Source organism: Microcebus murinus, chromosome 25 (assembly GCF_040939455.1).
Source record: "Microcebus murinus isolate Inina chromosome 25, M.murinus_Inina_mat1.0, whole genome shotgun sequence".
Lineage (NCBI taxonomy): Eukaryota > Metazoa > Chordata > Mammalia > Primates > Cheirogaleidae > Microcebus > Microcebus murinus.
In genome coordinates, this window is record NC_134128.1 from 19,027,401 (window position 1) to 19,053,725 (window position 26,325).

Sequence of the window (26,325 nt, forward strand, 5' to 3'; positions counted from 1 at the left end):
AGAACAGTTAGGAGATTATTATAGTAGTTGAGGCTGTTGATAAAGGGACCTGAAAGGCTAAATGAAGACATGATTATTTTCATCATGTAAGGTAATTTTTTTTAACTCCTGAAATATACCTTGGGCTAGTTTATTTTGTAGAGATCCAAATTCCTTTAGTTTTTAAAAGCCCTTTTGAATGTTCCTCTCTCACATTTAAGGGGGTTTCATCTGCAAAGTTAGAACTTTGAGTTTTAGTTTCTTCAGTACCCATTTCTATGAAATTTTAGATCCAAAATTGATTCTTGAGACATAAGATTTATCGTGTCCCCAAGTAAATGGCTGTTAATAAATGTGCTTTCTTTTGAATACCATATATGTTGCCATTCCAAAGGTGTAGTTACAGATATATAACTCATTCTTTTACATTTATTTGATTTGATTTGTCATTTTAAGCAGTATTGGTTTTTTTGTTTTATTTGTCTTAGTTTTATAATTATTAACTTTATATGCTTCTTTGAATAACACTTCTAAATTTGTTCTCTCCACAGATTCAGAACAGGATGTAGCACTGAAACTAGCTCAGGAGCGAGCTGAAATAGTTGCTAAATATGACAGAGTAAGTATCCATATTTACTCTTTGAAAGTTTTATTAGAAAAACCATATAAATAGAAATGGATTTGCTTTTTGGAGAGCTTAAATTACAGAAGCACTTTGTTTACTTCATGGGAACATAGAAGTCATCTTTTTTCTCTGACTTCATCTCCAAATTCTCCCTCCCTCTTCTCTCCAGCCACTCTAGTCTCTTGCTGTTTCTCTGACACACAAGACTTGCTCCTGCCTCAGGGCTGTTGAGGCAGGCTGTTTCTTCTGCCTAGAATACTTGTATCCTGGACACCTCCTGCCTCATTGTCTCACCTCTTTCAGATCCTTACCCATCTTAGTGAGATCTTCTCTGACCTCCCACCTCTCTGTTTAACACTACCCCATTTACCCCTGGCACTCTGTAACCCCTTTATTTTTCACTATAACCCATATTACATCAACATACTATATATTTTGCTTATTTTGTTTGCTGTCTGCTCTCTCTCCCAGAATGTAAACTCTATATTCCAGATAAGAATTTCTTTTGTTTGGTATATTTTTATATCCTGAATACCTAGAACAGTTCCTGTCTCATACTAGGTACTCAATAAATACTTGAATAAGTGAGTATACAGAATTAAATACCCATGGCATTCATATTTTATATGTGCTATTATAAATTTGCATTGTTTCTTAGATTTTGGATTTATGCATTTATATGTAATTTCCATTAGCATTTTATCCTTATGTTAATGTGGAATCGGTTTTGTGATGTCCTAGAAAACCATGTAGTTTTTTTTTCTTTGTGTTCTTATTTGTTGCCTTAACCTCCTGACGTCTACAATGAGTCCTAGCAGTGATTTATAAATGTTGTGTTTTATATTTGTGTCACTTGTGTGTAATTATATATCTGTTATTTTTTATTATTTGTGAGGATAACAGAAGCATGAAATTATAGAAAGCCATCTGGGCTGTGCTTTGCCTCCATGGGGTGTACTGTTCAACCGAACAGTTCCATTCCCAGAATTCGTTTTATGTTGGTTGTTTAGAACATCAGACAGTTTCCCATTATTGTCGTTAGATTTTACCATATTCCAGGAAGAACATAGTTAACTTATTTAACTGCTTAACTAGTTTAAAACCAATAGCACTATCATTCATCCGTGCTTGCGTGCATTTTTCCCCGTGAACGTGGGCTAGCCATCGTGCTAGCACTTGGGGATTCGTGGTACAGACATGAGTGGCAGCAGTCTTCGTCCACTTGGTGCTCCCAGTCTACTCAGAGGAGAAAACATGAGTAGACAATTGTAAAATATACTCAGATGGAGATGTCCACAAGACAGCTGGGTGTTTGAGTCTAAAATTTGAGGGCTTGGTGTAGACAGTTACATTTGGGGTTTCTACTTCAATCAGTGTTAGTTAACAGCCTGGAGTGAGAGGAACAGCGAAGCAGTGAAGAGTTGCCCATGAGAAAGCATCACACAGACAGTTGGAGGGGGTACAAGGAGACCCTAAGAGAGGACAACCTTCTGAAAGTTGGGGAGGAGGTAGTGAATGCCACTGATGAGTGCACCTCCAAGATCTGCCAGCTAAGGACTGCAGAGCATCTGCTGGGGCTGACAAAACTGAAAGGTCATTTTTGACCTCGGCAAGAGTAGTTTCAAGGCTGATTTAACTGTGAAGTAAAGAAGTAGAGAAAGTGAGTATTCTGCTCTTTTGAGAAGTTTGTATGAAAAGGCAAGAAGTATTTTTTCTAAGACATGTTTTGACCTAAAACTTTTTTTTTTGAGACAGAGTCTTACTCTGTTGTCCTGGGTAGAGTGCAGTGATGTCTTCATAGCTCACTGCAGCCACAAACTCCTGGGCTCAAGTGATCCTCCTGCCTCAGCCTCCCGAGTAGCTGGGACTGCAGGTGTGTGCCATCATGCCCAACTAATTTTTCTATTTTTGGTAGAGACGGGGTCTTACTCTGGCTCAGGCTGATTACTCCTGGGCTCAAGCAATTTCCCTCCTCAGCCTCCCAGAGTGCTAGGATCATAGGTGTGACCCACCTCGTCTGTTGTGGTCTAAAACTTTGAAGTGTGGCAGTTCCTCCTTGAGTGGTTTTCCCATCCTCCATGCTCTTCCTTCCTCGTCAGCTCCCCTCGGGAACCCTGGTGTGATCAAGGTTTAGCTCTGTGTCTGTCGGCTATTGCTGACACATCGTGTCTCCTATCACTCATAGCTGGGAAATGGTGACTGTATTGCCAAAAATAGTTGGGTTTAAAGGGAAAAAAATGTTAAATAATGCCTCATTTCTAGCTCTTATTGTTAACATTATAGTTTTTAAAAGTTCTTATTTATTGTTTTTTTTAATGGCAAAAAATTATTCAGCTTTATAAACTCTCAATAACATGCCTTTTCGTCCCTTATTTTAGGGACGAGAAGGTGCAGAGATTGAACCCTGGGAAGATGCTGATTACCTTGTTTACAAAGTCACGGATAGATTTGGCTTTTTACAGTAAGTCCCATAGACTGAAAGCTAACTTTTTAAATTATAATGTTTCAGTGGTATTGGTTTTATTTATTTTTAATAGAATTGCTGTGCATAAGGTTCCAGAAGTAGTCCTACAATATGCTTTTTGGCAATAATTTCCTGGCATTTTTAACCGCTATGATTAAAATTTAAGTATAGTTAAGAATACAAATTTTTAATATTATTTGTATTTTAGTAAGAACATTAAATGCAGTAAATGAGTTGTATTAATAATTTAGCAGAATTAAATGCAAACGGATAATTTGTATTTTTTAAAAATATATAAAACATTTTATTTTACATTAATGCATTTTAAAAATAATTAGCAACTAGAACTTTAGTGTTATACAGCCTAAAAATGAGCATTGAGAAGAAATGCCATTGATCCTCCTTATAGCCATAACTGTGTTCATGATAATGCTTCTCAAAATTAATTCCATTTATCCTGAGTCTGTATAAAAGAGTTAAGAGAGGTCTACACCATTATAAAACAAAGCAGTTAAAGTGATTTTGACTCTTAAAAACATCCTGCAAATGATGTGAATATGTCTATTCTGGTTCTGGCATTGTTTGATCAGATTCCCACAGGCTGGAGACTCTTATTCATATCTATACTTTGGTTCTGTGTAGTTTAGGGATTAATGAACTTTTCATTCAAATGTGCTCTTTTCTAGTTTCATTTATTACAAATAGGAAAAAATGCCAGGAATTTTTATTTCATAATATATGATTAAATTTTGAAGGAAAAACATTTCTTGTATAGCTCATAGCAGTAATTTACAGTACTCAGATCTTATTTTCTTCTGTGTTTTTTTCTTTTTTTCCTGCATTTAGAATTTATTTTGTTTATTGTGTCTTTCTGAGAGTAAAACAAGTATCCAGACAAACAGTTGTAGGAGTTAGAGAATGAGTGCTCTTGTGGCTTTGCTGGTCTCTGGTCAGTTAACCATTTCATGCTTCATCTTTAAAACAGGAATCAATAACTTCTTTACATACCTTAAGTGTATTTGAGGCTTTAAAGAAATAAAATGTAAGAATACTTTATAAAGTTTTGGACAAATATAAGGTGTTATAATATCTAATTCCATTAGCATATCTGAAGCATTCTTAGTAGTTATAATCAGAAGACTTACAACTTCAGTATACTAACATCAGTATTTAACTATGATGAAAATACTGTTCTTAAATTAAACCCCTCACCTCCACTTTTTTTTTTAAATCAAACTTGGTGACAGGAAGCGATTGCATATTTGTGTGGGTTGGTGTGCAGATATGAGATATGTGAAGGAATTTTTCAAGGACAATTTGAGTATAAAGGCTTAACATCAGTGGGTCCCAAACTTGCCTGCATGTTAGAATCGGCTGGGAAATTAAAAAAAAAAACTAGATTTCTGGCTCCTTTCCTAGATTTTGACTCAGAAGATAGGATGCAGTTCAGCTGATTTTGACCTAAGTATTTCTGATGGGAATGAACTACTGTAATAATGTTTTTTTTTAAATTATAAAATGGCTCAATACAGTATAAAATACATATGAAAAACTTGTGCTTTCTATAAGAGTCTCTTAATTACCTAAATTTTCTTTTCTTGTTGCTTGAAACAACATGAGCCGATGAGCTGGGCCTTATAGGTTCTGGCCTAAGAGCCTAGCCTGTATTTGGCAATCTAAAAATTGCAGACAGTTCTTTTGTGTTTGTTTTTTACTCTCTATGCTAAGGTCCATTTGGCTCTAGTGGGAGAAAAAGTCTGTCAGTAACCTATCTTAATAATATTAGCTGACATTTATTGTGCATTTACTGTGTGCCAGGCTGTTCTAAACTTTTTACATGGAATAACTTGATTATTCCCCTCGAAGGCTCTTTGGGTTAGGTACTTTCTCTCTTCCTCCTTTTAGATGGTGAAACTGAAGCACAAAGAGGTCAAGTAACTTACCTGTGTTATGCTGACAGTGAGTGCCAGCTCTAGGGCGCGGACCTTGGCAGTCTCACTGCAGAGCCTGTGTGGTTTTTTTTGGGGGGGGGGGCACAGTCTCACTTTGTTGCCCAGGCTAGAATGCTGCGGCGTCAGCCTGGCTCACAGCAACCTCAAACTCCTGGGCTCAAGCATTCCTCCTGCCTCAGCCTCCCGAGTAGCTGGGACTACAGGCATGCGCCACCATGCCTGGCTAATTTTTTCTATATATGTTTAGTTGGCGAATTAATTTCTTTCTGTTTTTAGTAGAGATGGGGTCTCGCTCTTGCTCAGGCTGATTTCAAACTCCTGACCTTGAGCGATCTGCCTGCCTTGGCCTCCCAGAGTGCTAGGATTACAGGCATGAGCCATCGTGCCCTGCCAGAGCCTATGTATTGAATGGCTACAGTATACTAACCTGTTATGCTTTCTTGTGTTTTGGTAAGCACAACACAGAATAAGTGCTGTGAAATGCCTACGAAGAATGTTAAAGGGGGCAAAAGAGTGCCTAAAGAGAAGGATGCTGTTTGGAAGGATCACTGCTATTGAGATGTGCACTAAGATAGCTAATCTTACCACTTCTTTGAAAATGAAGCGGATTGGTGCCAGTTCTCGTGCTGTCACACTGAAGTTATTTATTATTTACTCCATAACATGGTCCTAAAGTAGGCAGCACAAATTAAAACAATGAAGCATAGGGATGGATATTAGGGTAATGTTAGGCTCTATTAAATTTCACCAAAATCAGTGATTTCTGTTACAATGCCTAATTTAAGTAAAAACATTTCTCCAAATATTGTTGCTAGTGGCTTTTATTGCTTGTCACTGCAGACTGGAGTTTTTTGCACTGTTGAATAAAGTCACTTGGTGTAGGCATTTAGATATTACTCCCTGTCATACTTTGATCAAAGGAGCATTTCTTTTACTGTCTTAGTTCTTTGTAATTTTTGATTGGTTCTGCAATGAAATTGGAGTTTAGGTGTCAGTGTCAATATAATAAAGTGGCAAAAAATAACTTTGTATCCTTTGTTGCCTGATTTCATATCTAATTATAGTTTTAGAAACTTAAATTACCTATTATGATATGTGAAGGAGTGACAGTAATTAAAAAATATAGTATAGGACTAACTTGGTTTTATAACAGATTTCACAATGACCATTAAAGCCATTGCCAAACCAGCCTGGCTTGATGCTAGTACCCAGCATTGGGGTGTCGCCCCAGTCTGTGTGCTTGTGCTAGAGCCGCAGCTGGAGAGGGGAGAAATAGAGCTGGTTTAAGGAAAAAGTTGGAGAACTTTAAACATTTGAACTTTAAACAGTTTAAACAAAAATGCTAACTGCTAGTCTGTTCAACAGAGAATGCTTGGTATTTGGATAATGACAGATAATGCTTTTAGGCCACAAGTTATTAATAGAAGAATGAGAAGGAAATTGTACCAAAAATAGAGAAGATAAAATTAATACTAAGCCCCAGATTTTCAACTGTTAATCAAAATGTGTATATTGGTAAAATTTAGCAGACTAACTGTAGTTTACCTTGACTATATGAAATGATTATATATGTAAGCCAGAATAAAGGTGTGTTTGTTCTTTCAGAATATCTGTTTTGATTACAAGGGCTTGAGAACTCTTTCTACCAATCCTATAAATTTTGACTAGAGTAAATCTGAACTTAGATAAAATTACTTCAAAAACAGAAGTAAAATTTAGTCAAATATTCAGCTAACTGATTTTAACAAGCTAAGTTTTAAGTTTTGAAATGAGAGTTTATCTCAAAGTTAACAGAAATACTCTACCTGAGCTGTTTCAAAGTTTAATAGTAGATGAAAAACTATATCCAGATGACTACGTTGCTGTTTTCACTTACTGCGTTTCTGAGATACAGGTCTTTGCTGTTAGCTTGGAGTTCTCTTAAAGCAGCCTTTAGGTGCCCTTAACATGTTCTCTAAAGCAGGGGTTGGCAAACACTTCCTGTAAAGAGCCGGATATTAAGTATTTTTGGCTTTGTGAGCCATATGGCCTTTGTCACAGTTACTCAACGGTACCATTGTAACATGAGAACAACCATAGACAGTACATAAATGGATGAATGTGGCCATGTTCCATTTGAACTTTATTTACAAAAACAATCAGTGGGTTAGATTTGGCTCCTGGGCCACGGTTTGCTGGCCTGAGGGAACACTCTGCACTCACCCAGCTCGTGCCCTCCTCTCTTCTACTTGAAGGATGTTTAGGTGGCAGGTAAAGATGCATCCCTGAACGCAGGCGTGTCTTCCTCCTCCCGTTCATACAGTCCGTCAGCAGCACCTGCTGAGCTCCGTCAGCGTGCCGGTGTGTGTGTTCTGGACACTACACCGAGCTCTTGATCAGGCAGCAGCAGCTTCTCCTTGGAAGACTGTGAAAATTTGCATATGCCACACAGGGACTTGAGGAGGAAACGTTCTGTGGAGATTGGTGTGTGCACACAGCAGATTCTCTATGAAAGCTTTTAGGTATGAAGGAATAATGCAAGAAAATCTGTGTAGGAAAACTGGACCACATTCCTGCTCTATCATCCATGTGTGAGGTCTGAAGAGTTTTTGTTTTTAATCCTTAAAACTTTCTTTTCTTCTTGAGAATTGGTTTCTCATCCTCCATCCCCTTTATTCATATACTCCTGCATGATCTGATGTTGAACCTACTGGATTAGATAGTGCTGAAGAGCTGAGTGACTAAGTGAAAGTGTTATTATAGTTTTATTATCTGGGAAATCAGGGATTTGCACTGTCTCCCTAAGATAGATCTCTTTTGGCTGTTATACTTTTCTGTCAGTTCCGTTGCTGTGGGTTAGTGGTTCACCTAATAACTTTTCAGAGTAGCAAAAGAATGCCTTTGAAAGTATTGAACTCTTCAATATTAATCTATCATGCTCATAAAAGTGGGGTGGGGTACTATTTGGTCTCAAGAGAAGCTTAAGGCAAGGATAAGTACATATTGTTGCCAAAACATCAATACTATTGAGAAAGCTATTCAAAGCACACAACTTTGTTTATGGATAGCATGTTGTTTTTATATAACTGACAGTTAATACAAGAATCTCAGAATATTTTATATTAGAGATGATATCACAAATGTACTATATCAGAGAAATGAATTTGATCTTTTAGTGTATATTTTAAAAAATCATCTCAAAGTTTTGACAATGAAGCATTCTTTATTGTGCAGAATAAAAGTGGAAGTTTTCTTTCTAATTCACAAATCTGTTGGAGGCAGTTTTTTTTCCTTATGCTAAACTTTTAAACAATCATTTATCATAGGCTATAATTTGAGCTGAGAGTAGAGGTGGTGGTCTGAAGTAAAGGTTGGTGAACTATGGCTCTAGCTCAGCACCTGTTTTTGTAAAACTGTGGGAACAAAGCCACACTTGATTTACGTATTATCTGTGGTTGCTTTTACACTACAAGTTCAGTTGAATAGTTGTGAAAGAGACTACATGGTTGGCTGGGGGAGGTGGCTCATGCCTGTGATCCTAGCACTCTGGGAGACCGAGGCAGGCAGATCACTCAAGGTCAGGAGTTCGAAACCAGCCTGAGCAAGAGCGAGACCCTGTCTCTACTAAAAATAGAAAGAAATTAATTGGACAACTAAAAATACATACAAAAAATTAGCCAGGCATGGTGGCACATGCCTGTTGTCCCAGCTACTCGGGAGGCTGAGGCAGGAGGATTGCTTGAGCCCAAAAGTTTGAGGTTGCTGTGGGCTAGACTGACACCATGGCACTCTAGCCCAGGCAACAGAGTGAGACTCTGTCTCAAAAAAAAAAAAAGACTGCATGGTCCATAAAACCTCAAATATTTACTGTTTATATATTTACCTTGACAACAAAAGTTTGTAGATTCCTGGTCTAGAGCAGTGCTGTGCAGTGGTACTTTATGCAGTGAGGGAAGTGTTCTGTTTCTTCCCTGTCCAGTACAGCAGCCTTTAGCTACATGGCTTTCATTCACGTGAACTATGGCTAGTGAGACTGAGTAACACAATGTTAACTTTAATTTTAATTTACATTTAAAATTAAAGAGCTACTTGTGGCTAGTGGCTACTGTATTGGACAGTATAGATCTGGAGTTTTGAAGATAGGGGGCGCTGTGGCTACAGAAGAGCTGTTTTATGTAGAATTCAATGGAATGGAAGGGTATGTAACTCTTGTGATGACAAATAAATATTAAACATCATATGTACCCATAGGTATATAATTTTTTAAGAGTTTGCTATAATATCACTATTTCACATATATTATTTTTCCTCTGCAGTGAGGAGGAGCTCCCATATCATAATGCAGCTATGGAACGGGTAAGTCCAGCTCTTGACTTATTTATAGTTACTGGTCAGTTGCTTTTATTAGAGGACTAAAATTGACTGCTTTTGTGATTTTTGAGTGCCATATTGAAATGATGCAGTCATTGTTAGAATTTAACCCTAATTTTATCACTCTAAGAAAGTAATTAAACTAATGGTGAAATAATTTTAGGAGATTTTATGAGATTCTGATATATACTTGAAAGTCAGGAAAGCTAGTAGTTACCAGAAGACTTCATTCAAGACTGTGAGTTCCCAGTCTAGCTGTGCTTCGGAGTATAGAGTCTTTTGAGAGCACTCTTCTGTCTGTGGAATCAGCCTCTTTGGGGCAGGGGTGTGGACAGGTAATTTTTAAAAAGCTTCACAAGTGATCATCATGCACTCTCTGGCTAATAAAATACCATTCTAGACCAGTAACTCTTTGGAACATGAGATTTTAATAAATTTCCCACAAACAACAATAAAAACATTTTCTGTAGTCAAATAAGTATGTTAGCATTTTAAGGACTTATGGAAGTGTTACATAGTAAACCTGTGAACATTTTTTTAACCTTTCCTCATTATACTTAGCAAGGAGCTGGTTCCACACTTCAGTGTCATAGGAAGTAGTGATTGAATGTTTTAAGCTTGTTCAGAATCTCCCTCCTTCCCACTTTTTCTGTACCAAAAAATGAATTGTGGTATGAAAGTAGGGCTGTCGATTGGGATTCTTCATGTGTGATGGGGAGAGGGCTGAGTTTTAGATAATGAAGGTGAAGTGGAAATTGGAATTTGAAAAATATTTTAGAAAATCTTTCTAAGATCAAAATTTTCTGAAAATCAAAACAGTAGCAAATCCTTAAATATAGACAAAATTGGCATTTTATATATAGAGAGATCCCCCTGTAGGTACTTCCTGCAGTTGAATTCTCTTGTGACAGCCAGGTATTCTCTCAACATCATAACCTAGATATCTTGACAAATGAATTTCTTTCTTTTAATAACTACATTATTGAGTAGCAACTATGTAACAAGTATTGGACTAAGTACTTATAGAATAATGGGATTAAATAAGACATAGTTTCTGCTTTTGACAAGTTCATTGTCCAGTGACTAGAGGAAGGTGGGAGATTATTGGTGGCTTTGGGGGTGTAGTATTAGTGAAATGAAATGGCAGTGCTGGTTAGGGGAGGGCAGGTGCTGTGTAGCCAAGGAATGAATGAGAAGGAAATGTCGAATACTGGTGAGCAATTTGTAAATTCCACGTTTGTTGAACTTTGCATCCGTCTCCTTTGAGTGGGAGCATAAGGATTTGTCCTGCCTTTTGACAGTCACCTTGCTTGTCCAGTTTCCTGACTTCACTAATCCTTGGGCCCCACTCTTGCCTCTTGCTCACTGATACCCCTGGAGTACACTCATGTCTCCATTCCCCTCTTCTCTCCTAGCTCAAAGTTTGTTGCAGGCCGTTGTAATGACTCGCACGTACCTTTAATTTCTTGCCTTTCTTGCCGCTTTTAAGCTAAACTGCAACCCGTCAGAGCCTTCTTCCTGCCTCTCCAGTGCCTGCACCTGCACGGCTAAGTGCACCTGGAAAAGACACACACCCGTGCTGACCGGTTTTACTTGAAATTCATCATTACAAACCTCAGCTGGGCCATTAATGCTGCCTGGGAGTCCCACTGTTGACATGCTCTCCCACTTCAAACTTCCAGCACCTCCTTCTCTGTCCTTTCTCCCTATCCTTTCTTCCATGTTCTTGCTTCTTATTTCTTATAAGAAAATCGAAGCAATTGGAAGAGCACGTCCACTAGCTCCCCCCGCCCCCTTCTGTGCCTGTCTGTGCTGATTACTGTGAGTACATACGTTGCTTATTCAGGGACATGACTAGCTGATCTTCCCTCTCTCTGCTGAATTCTTCCTCTTTCTACTTGATTGTTCCCATAAGAGTATGCTCTATTATTATTACTCCCATAAAAAATCTTTTATTAGCCCCATTTTCTCTTTAGCTACTGCCCTGGTTTTGTTTCCCTTATAGCAAACCTCCTTGAAGAAGGTATCTCTACTTTTTTTTTTCCTGTTTCTCTCCCACTCTTCTTTCTTTTATTCCTTCCTATCTGATTTTCAACTCCCCACCCCATTCCCATTATTAGGGTCTGTAATTATGCTACAGGATTCCATCAAGTAGTCAGTGCTCAGTCTTCTTCTTCACCTACCAGAAGTGTCTGACATTCCTGTCTCTTTCTTTTTTTTTTTTTTGAAGCAAAGACCTCACTGGCATCCTGTCTCTTTCTTAACACATTCTCCGTGCTTGGTCTTCGGAACCCCATCCTCTCCTCCTGTTCTCCTTTCCACTGGCTGCTCTTTCTCAGTTTCTTCTGCGTGTTCCTTCTCATAGCCCAGGCCTTTCCTGTCTGTACTTTCTTCCTTGGTGATGGATCTTTTGGCTTTAAATACAACGCTGTTGGAGACTTGGCTCCCTGAACCTTGGACTTGTATGCCCTTGTGTGAACACTTCACTGTCTAGACTTGGATGTTTGACTTGTATGTATACTTAGGTTTCTAATAAATGAATGTCCAAGCTGGAGTTTTCATCATTCTCTTCAAATGTATTAACAAACTCCCCGTCTAGTAAATGGGAACTCCACTCTTGTAGTTGCCCACACTAAAATCTTACGAGCTGTCTTTGGCTTTCCAACTTCATACTCCATGTCTCGTCAGTCAGCAAATCCTTCAAGACATATTCAGAGTTGGAGGACAACTCCCGTGTCCACTTCTGCCTCCTGGCCCACCACGGTCCCCCTATGGAGCTTCCTGTCCTCCTGCTTCTGCCACCGCCCCCTCCACACAGTCTCTGGTCACCAAACAGCCCACGTGCGCCTGTTAACATAAGTAAGATTGTATCCCTCTCTGATCTGAACGTACTAAGGGTCCCCTGTCACAGCATCGTGCGATCTGGGTTCTCATAGCTCTGATCTCTCCTCCTCCCACCTTCTGCTCACTGCAGGCTCCTTGGTGTCTCCTGGACATGCAGCCTTGTTCTTTCAGGCCACATTCCTCTTTCAGGACTGGCCCCCCGCTGCTTCCTCTCCTGGCATACCCCCAGTAGCTACAAGGCTCAGTCCCTCATTTTCTTGGGGTATTTCCTCAAATGTCACCTTCAGAATAAGGCTGTCCCAGCCATCACATCCGAAATTGGAACTGCCTCTCCCTCCAGTGCTAATTATCGCCCTCCCTTCTTTATTTTTCTCTTTAGCACTTTATTTCATGTTATGGATTTTGATTATTTCTTAATTTTGTCTGTTTCTCCCACTAGGGTTTAATCTACATGAGGGTTTTTTAAAAAATCTGCTTTGTTCATTGCTGTATTCCTAGAACTTAGAACAGTACTTAGCATACAGTATATGCTCAATAAGTGTGGGCTGAATGAACAACCGCATGAATGTAATGACTCCTTTATAACACTAACGACTGTCAGAGACTGACCTTTGAAGTATGACAATGTCCTTTATTTGAGAAATTAGGGAGAGACGAGTTAGGAGGTATTTTTAAATAAAAGCCACATTTGACAAAATAAAAATCTGTCCACCCAATATTGACTTCTCTCTCTAATCTCCCCCTCCCCCCTTTTGTAATTTCCTGATCCATTTAGATGATTCAAGCAGTGTGACAGTGAAGAAAAGGAGAAATATAAGCCATCCTAAGAGGATGCATGCTTGAGGAATGTCACTTGTTTTGTTTTGAGAGACTTGCCTGTATAAAAAAGACCTCTTATTCAATGTAGCTAAGCTCATAATTAATTGGTTATTTACTCTAAAGAGTTTAATATAATGGAAGATCACTAAAAAGTGATCTATGCCTACCTTTATAATTTATTTTAAAATAAGACATAATTTTCTATTCACTTGTCAGTCTTTTACTGAGGCAGAAGGCAGGGTTCTGAGGCTGCTGACTGAGGTTCCAGAGGCCTTTCCTACTTAAACTGCACTCATATTACCTGACCTGCCTTTTACAGTTTTGGTTTCTTTAAGATATTCAAAGCAGTGTAAGGCTAGAAGCTGTTCAGTTTATCAGGATATCATCCCCCCAGATATTGCGGTTTGAGTTAATGTCATGTATTCTGTGGTGACTGCATTGTCCTAGTGGCCAACTCTACCCTTTCTAGGAATCTAATATAAAATTTTATGTATGTTCTTCAATTGAATGAAATCAGTGAAAGGGATAGCCTTGCTGGTCTTCAGTCTCGACAGAACATACACTTGAAGCACTTACTCAGTGCCACTGGGAAGACTTGTGCACTGATGCGTAGTCACGCCATCACGGCGTTAGCTCCAGCTTTGCCACTGTCTGATTTCACATGGGGCGTTCTCAGTCTACATAGGGATGGTGGCGTGCAGTCCCTCATCAGAGGATTAGTGTGGGTGTTTACGGAGCGCTCTGGTTTCCGCTAAACAGGCACTTAAACAAATAAACAAACACACTTGTAATCTTTACTCTGTAGAGAACAATATTAATAATGGATTATATTGTTTCTTTGAGCTTATTGATGTTTTTAATAAAGAGGAAAGAATATGTGAAACTATGAATTTTCATGGATTCAGCTATCCATTCATGCAGTGCAGTATTTTGCATGGTGTACAGAATATTGGAGCCTATTTATATCTTTTAAAACTATGTCTTAATTTTATGTTAGAAATCAAACTCAAGATACATGACTTTCCAATGTCATAGTGTTCTGTAAAAACTGCCATGTTCTTTTTTGTACTTCTTTTCCTCTTCTGACCTCTGCTGGTGAGGTGTAGGCATGCGTGAAGCCCGTCAGCTTCATCCTCATTCACACGTCCTAATTGTACGACATGAAAGGCAAACTGTAAGAGATGGGAAAAACCAAACTGTTTTTCCTACCCTCACACTCAGCACAGCACAGAATACTTCTTGTCATCAAGATATGTGTGTGTGTGTGTGTGTGTGTGTGTGTGTGTGTGTGTGTGTGTGTGTAGGTGGGACATGAGAGAAGAGGAGGACTTAGTGGGTAGCAATGCTTTCAATTCATATCAGGGAATAGGAAAGGTAAGAGCAGTGTGTTTGGGAAAATAGTTTTGGATATGTTGAATTGAAAGTGTATATTGAGGCTGGGCACGATGGCTCACGCCTGTAATCCTAGCACTCTGGGAGGCCAAGGCAAGAGGATTGCTTGAAGGCAGGAGTTTGAGACCAGCTTACATAAGAGCAAGACTCTGTCTCTACTAAAAAGAGAAAAAATTAGGCAGGTATGGTGATGCATGCCTGTAATCCCAGCTACTCAGAAGGCTGAGGCGGGAGGATCGCTTGAGCCCAGGACTTTGAGGTTGCTGTGAGCTAGGCTGATGTTACTGCACTCTACCCAGGGTGACAGAGCGAGATTCTGTCTCAAAAAAAAAAAAAAAAAAAAGTATCTATTGAACTTTTATGTGGGGATTCTAATATGCTGTTATATTCTAGTTTTGTCTTGGTGGTGTTGAGTCTATGGTAAGATGGTATTCCTTAGCCTATTTTTCTAGGGCACTTAAGTTCACATTTGTTGCATATGAGTATGTTTTTAGTTGCTTCTTCAGAATAGTTGTTAGAATTGTTAGCTTCAGCATGTTTGGTGAGAAAATATATTTTATCCGTGAATTATAGATTCTTGAGTGAGGGAGAAAGATGTTTTCATGTATATCAAGTCTGTTATAGTTGAACTTCTTATCATAGAGTTAACTTTTAAACTTGATTGAGCTACTGATATATAATTTTAAAATCCTATAGCCTTGGGAGCTTTTCCTAAGGTATGTCCTTTTTTTTTTTTTTCTGTAGGGTAAAGGAAAGCATACTTAAACTTAATGATTCTTAAAATTTTGTATGTGTTTTATCTTTGCAGTGTGAGAATGTATAGCATTTAAAATAATGTATATATATGATAAGCATTAAATTAGAATACAGAAGTGTGTCTTTAATAAAATGGATGACTATTTCCTAAAGTGATTCGTTGATAATTCATAGTCATAAAAATGAAAAATAGCAAGAGACCTGCTAGATCTCAGCAGGGTTGTTCCTGGCAAAGTGTATGTTATTATACTCTTGGGTTGGCTTGAATTATTTGGTGTTTTTGCTGTTGGTGGAAAAAGGAATTATGCTTTGAAGAAGTCAAGGGAACAAGTGCAGAAGAAAAAATACCAAATGGCAGTTTAGATCAATCTTAATTTTTCACAGCTTGGCCTTCTCTAAAGTCACATTTAGCAGAAACATTAATTAGATTTCAGTACCCCACTGAGTTTTAAAATTAAACATATTTCTGGAACCATCTGCAACATTTTATCACTAATAATATAATGAAGAATATGCTTAGCCTTTTGAAAAATGGGAATTATAACAGAGTATCTTTTGTTCATGGGTGATCATCTTTTATTATGAAAAACTCATCAAAATTTTTAAAAAGAGTCAAGAAGTAATTAAAAAGTTTTAAGAATATGCCTAAAAATAAAATTCTATAAAAATATTCTCATTGGTGAGACTCTTCCTAAATTCAGGATTTTCTTTGGGATTTTATGCTGCTTTTAGATCTAAAAATATTGGTGGTAAGCTTATACTCCATCTGCTAACATAACGCCTGCCCGTTTGAGGCTGGATTGAAGACAGTCAGTGAGGAGCTGCTGTTTCCCCCATGAGTTGTGATTGCCTGGACAAGGGCAGAGGTCAGGGTGGAAGCAAGAGGCAGAAGATGTGGTAGCTTAGAGTGCAGATCCTGGAGCCAAGCTGCTGGCTCTGACCCCTCTTCTGCACTTTGGTGAATTGGGATGAATCCCTCCATCCCTTTGTGCTCTGTTTCCTTATTTTAAAACGGGGGTGATCATACCTACCTCATGGGGTTGCAGTGAGCATACATCCTTGGGCGTAGAACGTATCCTCAGAACTATTGCCTTTCCTGCGTAGTTTTCTGTTTCCATCGCTTTTTATTCATATACTTACTACGCTCGCAGGCCTGAGTACTTAGGGGGAAAAATCCCTCCTCTTAGAAACCAAAGACATAAGGAGCAAGTGTTTCTGTCTCACCTTCCCCATTCTCTGGCTTTGCCCCAGATCTCAATTTAGTGAGACTCAGGGGCCCCTGCTGCCCGGGCAGCCTCCCCATGCTTCTTCGTGTGAGCTGTGGCGATGGCCGTCGGCCCCGTGTGTGTCAGAGACGCTTGATAAAAACCCTAAAAATCTCTCAGTTCTTCATTTTGGGCTCATCTTCTCTGACACACCAAGGTGGGTGTGACTGCCCCTCTGCTTGTGACCTTGCTGTCACTGTCCTGTCTCTGCGCCAGCACCTGCCATGGTGCTGTGTGTCCACATCACTTGCCGTCAGCACCAGTCAACTTTCCTTACGGCAGCAACGGTTACTTGTTATTTTTGTATAATTGTCCTCTAGCACAGTGCTAATTATATATTAGTCTCTCCATAAATAGATACCCACTTTAAAAAAACTAACTCTGTCACTAAAAACATTAATCTGCTAGAATTCAGTAAAATATAAAAGAAGAGAATTGAATTTTGAAGTTGTATTTTTGTTGCTTTGTAAAAGATATTTAAAATTTTTTCTTTTAATTTGTAGAATACACAAGATCTTCAGTGGTTAGTTTTAAAATGTTAGAAAATTTAAATAATCCCTTTATCTTTTTACCTCAATGGAGCATTTCCTATTAATCTAAATTTTAGCTATCGAATACTGTTGATACCACTCTAATCTTACCCAACTTTTAAAAAGTTATTATATTTGCCATCTAACAAAACATAACTTTTTTAAGTAGTTCTTTTTAGCAGCAATTTATTTTTATTTATTTATTTATTTTTTTGGTAATTTGTAAGGAAAGAACCCTTGAACAAATAGTAATGGTGAATTTCAATTTTATTTTAGCAAAAGTACCTGGAAATTGAAAGAACTACCAAATGGCTGAAAATGTTAAAAGGATGGGAAAAATACAAGAACACCGAAAAGGTAATTTAAAATAATGTTATTTCCATATGAAACTGTATAAATTTAATGTGGATTTCCCCAGTAGAAGTCCTTCTTTAATTATAAGAGTGTTGTAGTCATGTTTGTTTTTGAAAATGTAGTTTGATTTAATTTAGCAATATGCTTCAAACTGGGAGTCCTTATGTTGTAAGTAACGTGACACCCAGTTCACATTGGTTTCAACAGTGAAGGGGCTTTATTGGATGATCCAGAGGTAGGATGGTTTTTAGCAGTGATTGAGCTCAGCTGCTTACTTAGGTTGCCTGTAACTTAGATTTTCCATCTCTTCTCTGCCTTCTGCAGCGTCAGCTTTATCTTGAGCTTGGCTTCCCTTTGGGGTCAAAAATCACTGCAGCAACTGGAGCAGTTCCAGGCACAGGTCACATTGGTCAGAGAAACAGGGCTGGCCTCCGAAAGCCTTCCCTGAAGCAGGTTCAGTCTCCTTTTCCAGAAGCTTCTAGAAACTTCCCCTTAAATCTTTTTGTCTTGCATTGAGTTTGTGGTGAGTTTTAAAGAAAAATACACTAAAACATTAATATTACCACCATTCTCATCAGAAAGGTCTTTAAATAGTGGGAAGGTATTAACTTCTTGGTGGTGGAAGTTTTCCAAACTTCTGATTTTTACTTGAAAGGTCAAATGTTGTGACAACAAATACTGTGCCAGTTATTCTCCTCCCAGTGACAGACTCACTTCACTTATTTCTGAGATAATGTCTGCCAAACACCCCAAGTCTGAGCAGCTGCTATTGGTTGGTTAGTCTGCTTTTCTTTCAAGTAATAGTGGTGTTCCATGAAAAAGATTGTGATTCAAACAATTTTATCATAAGCGCTTTTTCTTGAGACAACAATTATACTTCAGTAAGTAGCAAAAGTGCTGTATATGTACTTCCCATTTTGTCACTCAGTTTATTAATAATGTACTCAAAGTTTGAGATTGAATAAAATTAACACTTTTTATTACTTCATCGAGGACACTCGTAAGTGAAACTGACTTTCTTTTTAAATGTTGAAGGAAGAATTGGTGATGCCTAGCACGGCATTACTGCTGCCTGGGTTTGTGCCACTAGCCAGTAGATTTACCACCATCACTTTTTGATCAGCGCAAGACAACACAGTAAAAAGGAAGACATTTAGTCTTATTATGAAAATAGTTTTGCCATGCTTTTAAAACCGCTGACATCTAAGCCTCAGTTTCGTCATCTGTAAAATGGAGGTAATAGTGCCCATTTCAAAAGGATGAAGATTTCATGATTTAATGCATGTAAAGCACTTAGCGTTGTCCCTTGCATATAGTAAGCATTCAACAAATGTTAACTACCACTGTTAATTTCTTGAAGGAAGGTTGAGCAACAAAAAAATTTTAAAGGAAAAAAAAAGAAATCTTCCATTGTCCAATCAGCAAAACACAACTGAGTTAACTGTTAGGATTTTTGTCTATTTCCTCATACTTTTTTTTTCTTATGTGGTCCTTTTTTCCACTTTTTCTGTAGATACAAATTATTGTGTGTCAGCATTTGCCAAGAAGAATTCCTGGGAGCATCAGCTCCTTGAGTTCTAATATACATAGAAGCAGTATTGCCTAATGGTTGAGAGGCAGGTTCTGGAGCTAGACTATCTGGGTTCAGTCAAGCCCCAGCTCTGCCACTTACTAGCTATGTGATCTTGGGAACGGTAGTTAACCTTTTTCTGCCATGGTTTGTTCATCTGTAAATTGGGGATAATAACAGTACCTATTCCATGATAGTCATTGTGAGGATTCAATAACTTAATTCGTGTAAAGCATACAATAGCGCCTGATACTTGGTACGCATTCAGTACATGTTGCTTATTATTAGATGAGAAAAGGGCTCTTGGTAGAAAAAAGTTGGGAAAATCAGAGCTAAACAAAGTTAAACAATGTTTCTTTACCATAGGACTCTTCAGGCTTAAATATTATAACATGTGGTGTGAGTTAAGAGAGACCTTAAATTATGTGAAATTTATCTAACCATGGAAATCTTTTTGTCATGGGTATCTTATAGAGCTAATGTCATTTTTTTTTTTTTTTGAGCCTACTAAGTATCCTTAGTCAGACTCTTATTATTTTATTTTCATCCTGTATGAATTCATTTTGGGTTGTTGATTTTATTAACTGTCTGTTTTATCATTAGATTTAGAACTCAAGATGTTTTTAAGAGGAGTCAGTTCAAAGTAGAATGTTAGTTATGACATCTATGCTCTTGTTTAATATTATGCTGTCTCTCAGATTGGCCTAAAGTTGGCAACTACTTTTACCTTATGTCTTTGTGGAAAGATTGCTCAAGTGGTAATTACAGGATAAATTTCAATGCATTGTTCCTACATTTTAATCTCACATTCACTCTAGTAAAATATTTGTAGAATTATATGGCTTTATGTTCTTCTGTAGTATACATATATCTATTAAAGTGGGTAAGCCTCTGTAAAAATGAGCAATTCTACCAGGCTATTACTCTGACAGCAACTCTGGTTAATGCAGTTCCCATTAAGAGAGATTTTAACAGTACTATTTCTTTGAAGTATAATTTTGAAGCACTCTCCCATAACTCTAATGCTTGAATCATTTGATGATATATATGGTCCAATTTGGTGTGAAACAGAATGAGCCGTCTAAAAGAATTACTACTTTTCATACCTAGTTTTAAATTGCATTGAAGTAAAAAAACTAGCATGGATTTTTCTTCTCTTCCAAGGGGAAGTCTGTTTTCTCTCCATAAATTCCTTACTTGATTTAGTAGTAACACAGAGAAATTCTAAAAATATTGTGAAATAAAAGTATATCTCTGGTAGAGAATATTTGGATTTTCTAGAACTCAAGCTTTAATAAAAAACGTTTCCAATAATGTTGTTTATGTTACCCATGCAGTGGCTGCCTCCCTATGCCCTTGTATTTTCAAGACACAGTCTACTAAATGAAGTTCTTTGTTAAGTGAGGGTGTAATGATTTAACTACATAATGATGTAATTGTGTCTAAGCTATGGTACAGCAAAGTACCTGCTACAGATACACATTTTTTTTTTTTTTTTGTCAAATAACTGACTGGACCTTTGAGGCCATATTAGCCAACATTTTATTTTACGGACTGGCATATCATTTAGAAATCAAGTTCTCAAGGACACATAGCTTGTTAGCAGCAAGTAAGAAATTCTATGGCCGGACTCTAGAGCCCTTTTAATTATATCATCTTTCATGCTGGCTTTGCCTTTTGGTGTTTATCAAGGAAATAGAATGTAGTTATGAAAGGCAATATGGTGCGTTGTGGATGGTTTAAAACTTTTTTAGAGGCAGATTTGGGAGACTTGGTGCTATTTGAAGGCAGAGACAAAGGAGCCAGTGGAGCAGGGATGTTGAAGGCAAATGGAGAGACAGTGAAGGGCAGACGCAGCTCAGAGAGGGAGTTTTGTTTCCTGCTGCACGCTTGCAGTTTGGGAAGGCTCGCAAACCGAACCAGACTTGCTGGGCTGAAGAGTTTACTTGGGGGCAGCTGTGATAACGTGGGTTGACACACTTGTCACTGTTTTGAGGTCACTAAAAGTAGAATAAAGTGCTGAGAACATTAGTCATTTCATGGAAATTTTTGTTAGTTAATAGATGATTAAATGTATCTGTAGGACTGAAATAGACTACTTGATTTTATTGGCAATTGAGCAAAGATACTGGGGGGAAAAAGGTGGATTTTTAGGTAACCTTTTTAAAGAAAAATATTTATCAAATCCCACAAATAAATTTATAAAAGAATCTTTTTTTTATTTTTTTATAAAAGAATCTTAAAGGTGGTACTTGTACCACTTAAGGGTCACTTGTGTAATGGCATGAACATTCTAACACCCTGAGCATTCTGAACGATTTCTTGTTTATTCTGTCCTTCTGTGTCTCCCCTTATGATCCGAAAAATAGAGATGGCAGGATCTCAATGTGCCTGTTGAAAAGTGTCATGGATACTTTGAAAATATAAGAATAACAAGTATGAATGAGATCAGTTGAAGGGTCTAGACTAAGCTTTTGTCAGTTTGTAACCTTCAGTTTCTTTTTCTTTTAATAAGTTTCATAGAAGAATTTACAAAGGAATCCCACTCCAGCTCAGAGGTGAAGTCTGGGCACTCCTTCTTGAGATCCCTAAAATGAAAGAAGAAACAAGAGACCTTTATAGTGTGAGTAGCTAAAGCTAACCTGTTATTTTGGAATTAAAAGGTAAAATACATTTCTTTTAGCTTTGAAGGTATATGCAAGATATTCATATCATCACTTAAAATTATATTAAAATTACCTTACATTGGATTTTGGAGGCCTATTACTTGTTTTGTAGATTGCAATCTACTTAAATTTCAAACATACTTCAGTCAAAATGTCATTGTATCAATCAATCAATCAATCAATCAGTAGGTATCAAGTGCTTTTCAAATACTTAAATGATCAATTAAAGTACTTAAAATGATCAATTAATGTTGAGACATATTCATAGGGAAAATTGACTGGCACCTGATTGTAGGTGCTTGTTTGCAATGGAGTATCAAAAAAGATTTGTGGTGTCACTTTGATACTTTATGGGAAAATAGCAGAATTCAGTTTATACAACACCTGCCCATATGTGATTCTTTTCTTCTAGAGTGAAAAAAGAATTTGCCCCCAAAGTTATTAGGATATCTCTAGGTTTTATTATTTTTTAATTAAAAGTTAAACTTTTGGGTGAATGATAAGTAATATTTTCCAAATTAGGCAATGCAGTAAATGTACCTCCTTGTCATCTCAGCTATACACTTTCTAAGCCTAAATTTTATATTAACCTTTGAAGCGAGTAAGAATTTTACATTTAAGAATCTTAGACCTATAGATTTTAAAATATGATTCTTAGAAAATGTGTATAAATAGAATACATTAAAATCAAAGAAATGGGAAAAAGTTATTTAAAGCTTAAACCCAAAGCCACTTGTAAAAGCATTTGGTGTTCTTTTGATTACACACACAAATACACATACATAGAAGCACACATAAACACACACACATATATATCTTTTCATGTAAAATTTCATCAAGATGAAAGTTAATACATACTGGTTAAAGAGTTACTAATTGGTATGAATAAAAGATTTTTAAATTTAGCTGTTTGGACTTTATACAATCTATGGGTTTATACCTCAGGATTTGAGTGTGTCAAATTATTTTAACTGTTGATTAGATCTTTGCATTTATGATCATAGTTTTAGAGCCAATGTTCAAAATGATGCCTGAGAGAACATACAAAATATACCTAGCACCTGGTATAGTGTGCCTAGCGTATCGTACGTGCTCGGTAGATATTTAATTAATGAAAGTAGAAAATTAATGAAAGTAAAAATACTTTATTTACATACTCTATTCCTTTCCTAGGGCTGCTATAACCAAGTACCACAAACTGGTAAAACTATGTATTACTATCTCACAGTTCTGGATGAGAGAAGCATGAAATTAAAGTGTCGGCAGGGCCATACTCTCTCCCAAGGCTCTGAGGATGGCACCATCCTTGCCTCTTCCGAGCTTCTGGGGGTTTCCAGCAGTCCTTAGTGTTCCTGGGCTTGCAGCTGCATCGCTCCATCCCACCTCCTTCGTCACGTGGCCTTCATCCTATGTATCCCTGTCTTTCCAGATAAGAACACCAGTCATTGGATTTAGGGCCCACTCTCATCCAAGGTGACCTCACTTTAACTTGCATCTGCAGAGACCCTATTTCCAAATAAGGTCACATTCACCTGTTCCTGCTGGACATGAATTTTGGGGAGACACTATTCGACACAGCATACCTATTAATGGTAGAACTACAGTTTTCAGTTATATTTAGATTTTTTTCTATGTAGAATAAAATTATCCAATGATTAGTTAATATAAGAGCACCATTTAGTAAAAACTGGTAGCAACCACAACAAAGAAAATGACTTGCCATCCATCCAATTCCTTTTTTTTTTTTTTTTTTTTTTTGTGAGACAGAGTCTCACTTTGTTGCCCAGGCTAGAGTGAGTGCCGTGGCATCAGCCTAGCTCACAGTAACCTCAAACTCCTGGGCTCAAGCAATCCTGCTGCCTCAGCCTCCCGAGTAGCTGGGACTACAGGCATGTGCCACCATGCCCGGCTGATTTTTTCTAGATACATTAGTTGGCCAATTAATTTCTTTCTATTTATAGTAGAGACGGGGGTCTCGCTCTTGCTCAGGTTTCGAACTCCTGATCTTGAGCAATCCGCCCGTCTCAGCCTCCCAGAGTGCTAGGATTACAGGCATGAGCCACCGCGCCCGGCCATCCAATTCCTTTAAGCTTAAAATTCTCCACCCTATAATAAACATTTTTTTGTTATTTGAGTTTTCCTCAATATCATTATTTAACCAGGTCTTCCTTTCCCCACCATCCTTTCTTGCTCTCTACCAAAGTGTATACATTACTCTCCACACATCCTCCCTGAACTGGGACTTCAGTAGGAATAAAACTGACTTCTCTTAATCAACTAGGATTTTTCTCAGGTGAAGTCATTTGGAGCCTGGCACGTCACAAGCACTCAGTGACCTGTCTTGGAATAAAGCTCTATGTGAGGTGCTGAAGAGCATACGAAGATGAGTAGGTGCAATCTCAAGGATCTTTTCTTCTATGTTGAGGGAGACATATTGCTTAGAAAGATTTAATATGTGATAAATACCTCAAAAATGGGAAAACAAAACACTTGCTTGGCTGAACACTTGGCCAGACCCGCAGTGATAATGCCAGTTTTCTACCTAAATCCTTTCCCTTGTACTTCTGCCCTCAGGCCTGTGGGTTCATTAGATACCATTTCTTTTAAATAAAATGTTCATTCATATATTATTGCAACACTCATGGATCTCAACCTATCCAGTCTCAAGAGATAACTGTAGAAGCTATTTACTTTCTTTCATTCAGGGTAAGAAATGTGTTTGATTTCCTATATTCTGTGCATTAGCTTGTAAATATTTTAGGACATAAATGATATTTCTGACCTTTTATTTTTTTTACCTACTTAACTGGGCTTTGCTTCTGTCACGAGGCCTTTTTTTATGATGGATTTTCTTGTCATCTAGAGAAACTGATGTTATAGATATGTTTGGGTCTTTTTCTCCCTTCCAATTAAATTTTATTTTAAGGCATTTTTTTTATGGTGTCTTGTCAAACATTTTCTTCCTGTGTTTTGACATCTCATCTTTTACCAGAAAGCCTGTAGCACAATAGCTTAAACCTCTTTACTCGCTTGTTACCTTTTTTAAAAGAAGATATTAAGAAAAGAAATATGTATAAATTTTTATTTTTAAAGCTAAATTTTTAAAATGTCTTCTGAACCAACTTTTGTCAGAAATAACATACAATGATATTTTAGTGTTCATATGATTCTGATACAATACTGTAAATAACTGCCTCTGTCTTCAGAACTCTGAAACAAACTGTGGTTACTTTTCATGTTTTAAAAAGCTACAGAAGCTGCCCTTCTCTGAGCTCCCACCTCAAAACATGAAAATACACATACTCACAAAACACTTAACATACACATACGTATTCCAAATTTGCCCAGGTAGCCTTCTTTTAGCTGAAATCAGGAACAGTTATGTTTTTATATATATTTATTAGAATTGATTTAAGCAGAAGTCTGTATTACCAACACATGGTAAATGGGTCAATATAACATATGTATATAGATTCTTATTTATATACTAAAACATGGTTAAGTAGAAATTCATATAAACTTTAATCTCCCATCTGGCTAAACATAGGAGATTAAGCATACCCATTTAGCTTCCTTTCCCCTGAAATGCCACTAAAATTGAAATGCCCCTGAAAACAGAGTTTTTAAAAAGGCAAACCCACAGAAATGAGAAAATGGGAGAAGAGATAACAGCTGCCAATTTTTGGAAACCAGAATATAGACAAACATTTAGTAAACTTAGCAAACGTGAGAAAGCTAAATCCTAGGCTGGCAGTGGGAAATTGGACAAGCAACCAGATTCATATCTCCAAATCACCAGAAGGCTTGGTAATTGCCAACTGCAGGTACCTCTGGAAGGGGAGGTGCAGATAAAAACAGAAGTGGCTGAAAGTCTCTTTCAGAAGCAGTTAGAGCCCCTAAGACCCCTCCCAGTGCTGGCCTAGGACTGGATGTTTGTTATTTGGAGAGGAGGGAACAGAGCCTGCGGGCTGGGGAAAAACACAGATGTTGCTAAGCGTGGGCAGCTGTCATGAAAGCAGAGGAACTGAATATCCCAAATTTTGGACAGTCTAGCCTTTTTCCTCAACTCAGCTCCTGGATCATTGGCAGCCAGGTGCTTGTCTTCCTCACAGGAGCACAGAAGAGCCTTCTCTAGGGAATGTGATCAGCTTAAGAAAATAAACCCAGAGACCGAGACTTCAGGGGACCCCAGTGCCACTGTCCCACCAGATCCTTCCACAGTCAAGACCACAGTTGTGATGCCCAGCTGGGCACACAGCTTTTTAATGTCCTACATTTAAACAAAAGCAGAAACCAAAGTGTGCTATTCATTTGAAGAAAGAGACTAACAGGAAAGACAAATGAAAGCCGATGGAAGAAAGCAAATTTGTAAGAAACAGACTATAGAGCAAGAGGAAAACTTTCAAAACTATTGTTAATATCTTCAGAGAAATAAAAATAGATATTGTATCCATAAAACAAGTATAGGATGCTATAAAAAGGATTATTTGAGAACAACAAATGGCTTAATGTAAAAAATAGAAATGAAAAACTTAATTGAGAAAAACAATTGAGGAAATTTCCGAGAAAATAAATTATAAACGCAAAGAGATGGAAAACAATAGAGAAATACAAGAAAACTAGATGACAGCCTAGGAGATCTCATGCTATAATAATTAAAGAGTTTCAGAAAGAGAACACAGGAACGTGGGGAAGGGAGGACGAGGAAATTGACAAAGGAATTATTGAAGAACGTTTCTCAGAGCTGAGAGATGTATGA

General features: G+C 37.6%; 1 protein-coding gene across 2 annotated transcripts in view; it reads left to right on the top strand.

Annotated features, from left to right (window-relative positions):
• The window catches only part of USP6NL (USP6 N-terminal like), a 91,093-nt gene that overhangs the window by 31,848 nt on the left and 32,920 nt on the right, over nucleotides 1–26,325 (top strand). For both annotated transcript variants that reach the window (XM_020284057.2, XM_012740344.3), the window contains exons 2-6: nucleotides 531–598; nucleotides 2,983–3,065; nucleotides 9,316–9,355; nucleotides 17,253–17,333; nucleotides 21,416–21,523. In XM_020284057.2, the coding sequence (XP_020139646.2) occupies nucleotides 531–598; nucleotides 2,983–3,065; nucleotides 9,316–9,355; nucleotides 17,253–17,333; nucleotides 21,416–21,523 (380 nt within the window). The remainder of the gene's footprint in view (nucleotides 1–530; nucleotides 599–2,982; nucleotides 3,066–9,315; nucleotides 9,356–17,252; nucleotides 17,334–21,415; nucleotides 21,524–26,325) is intronic.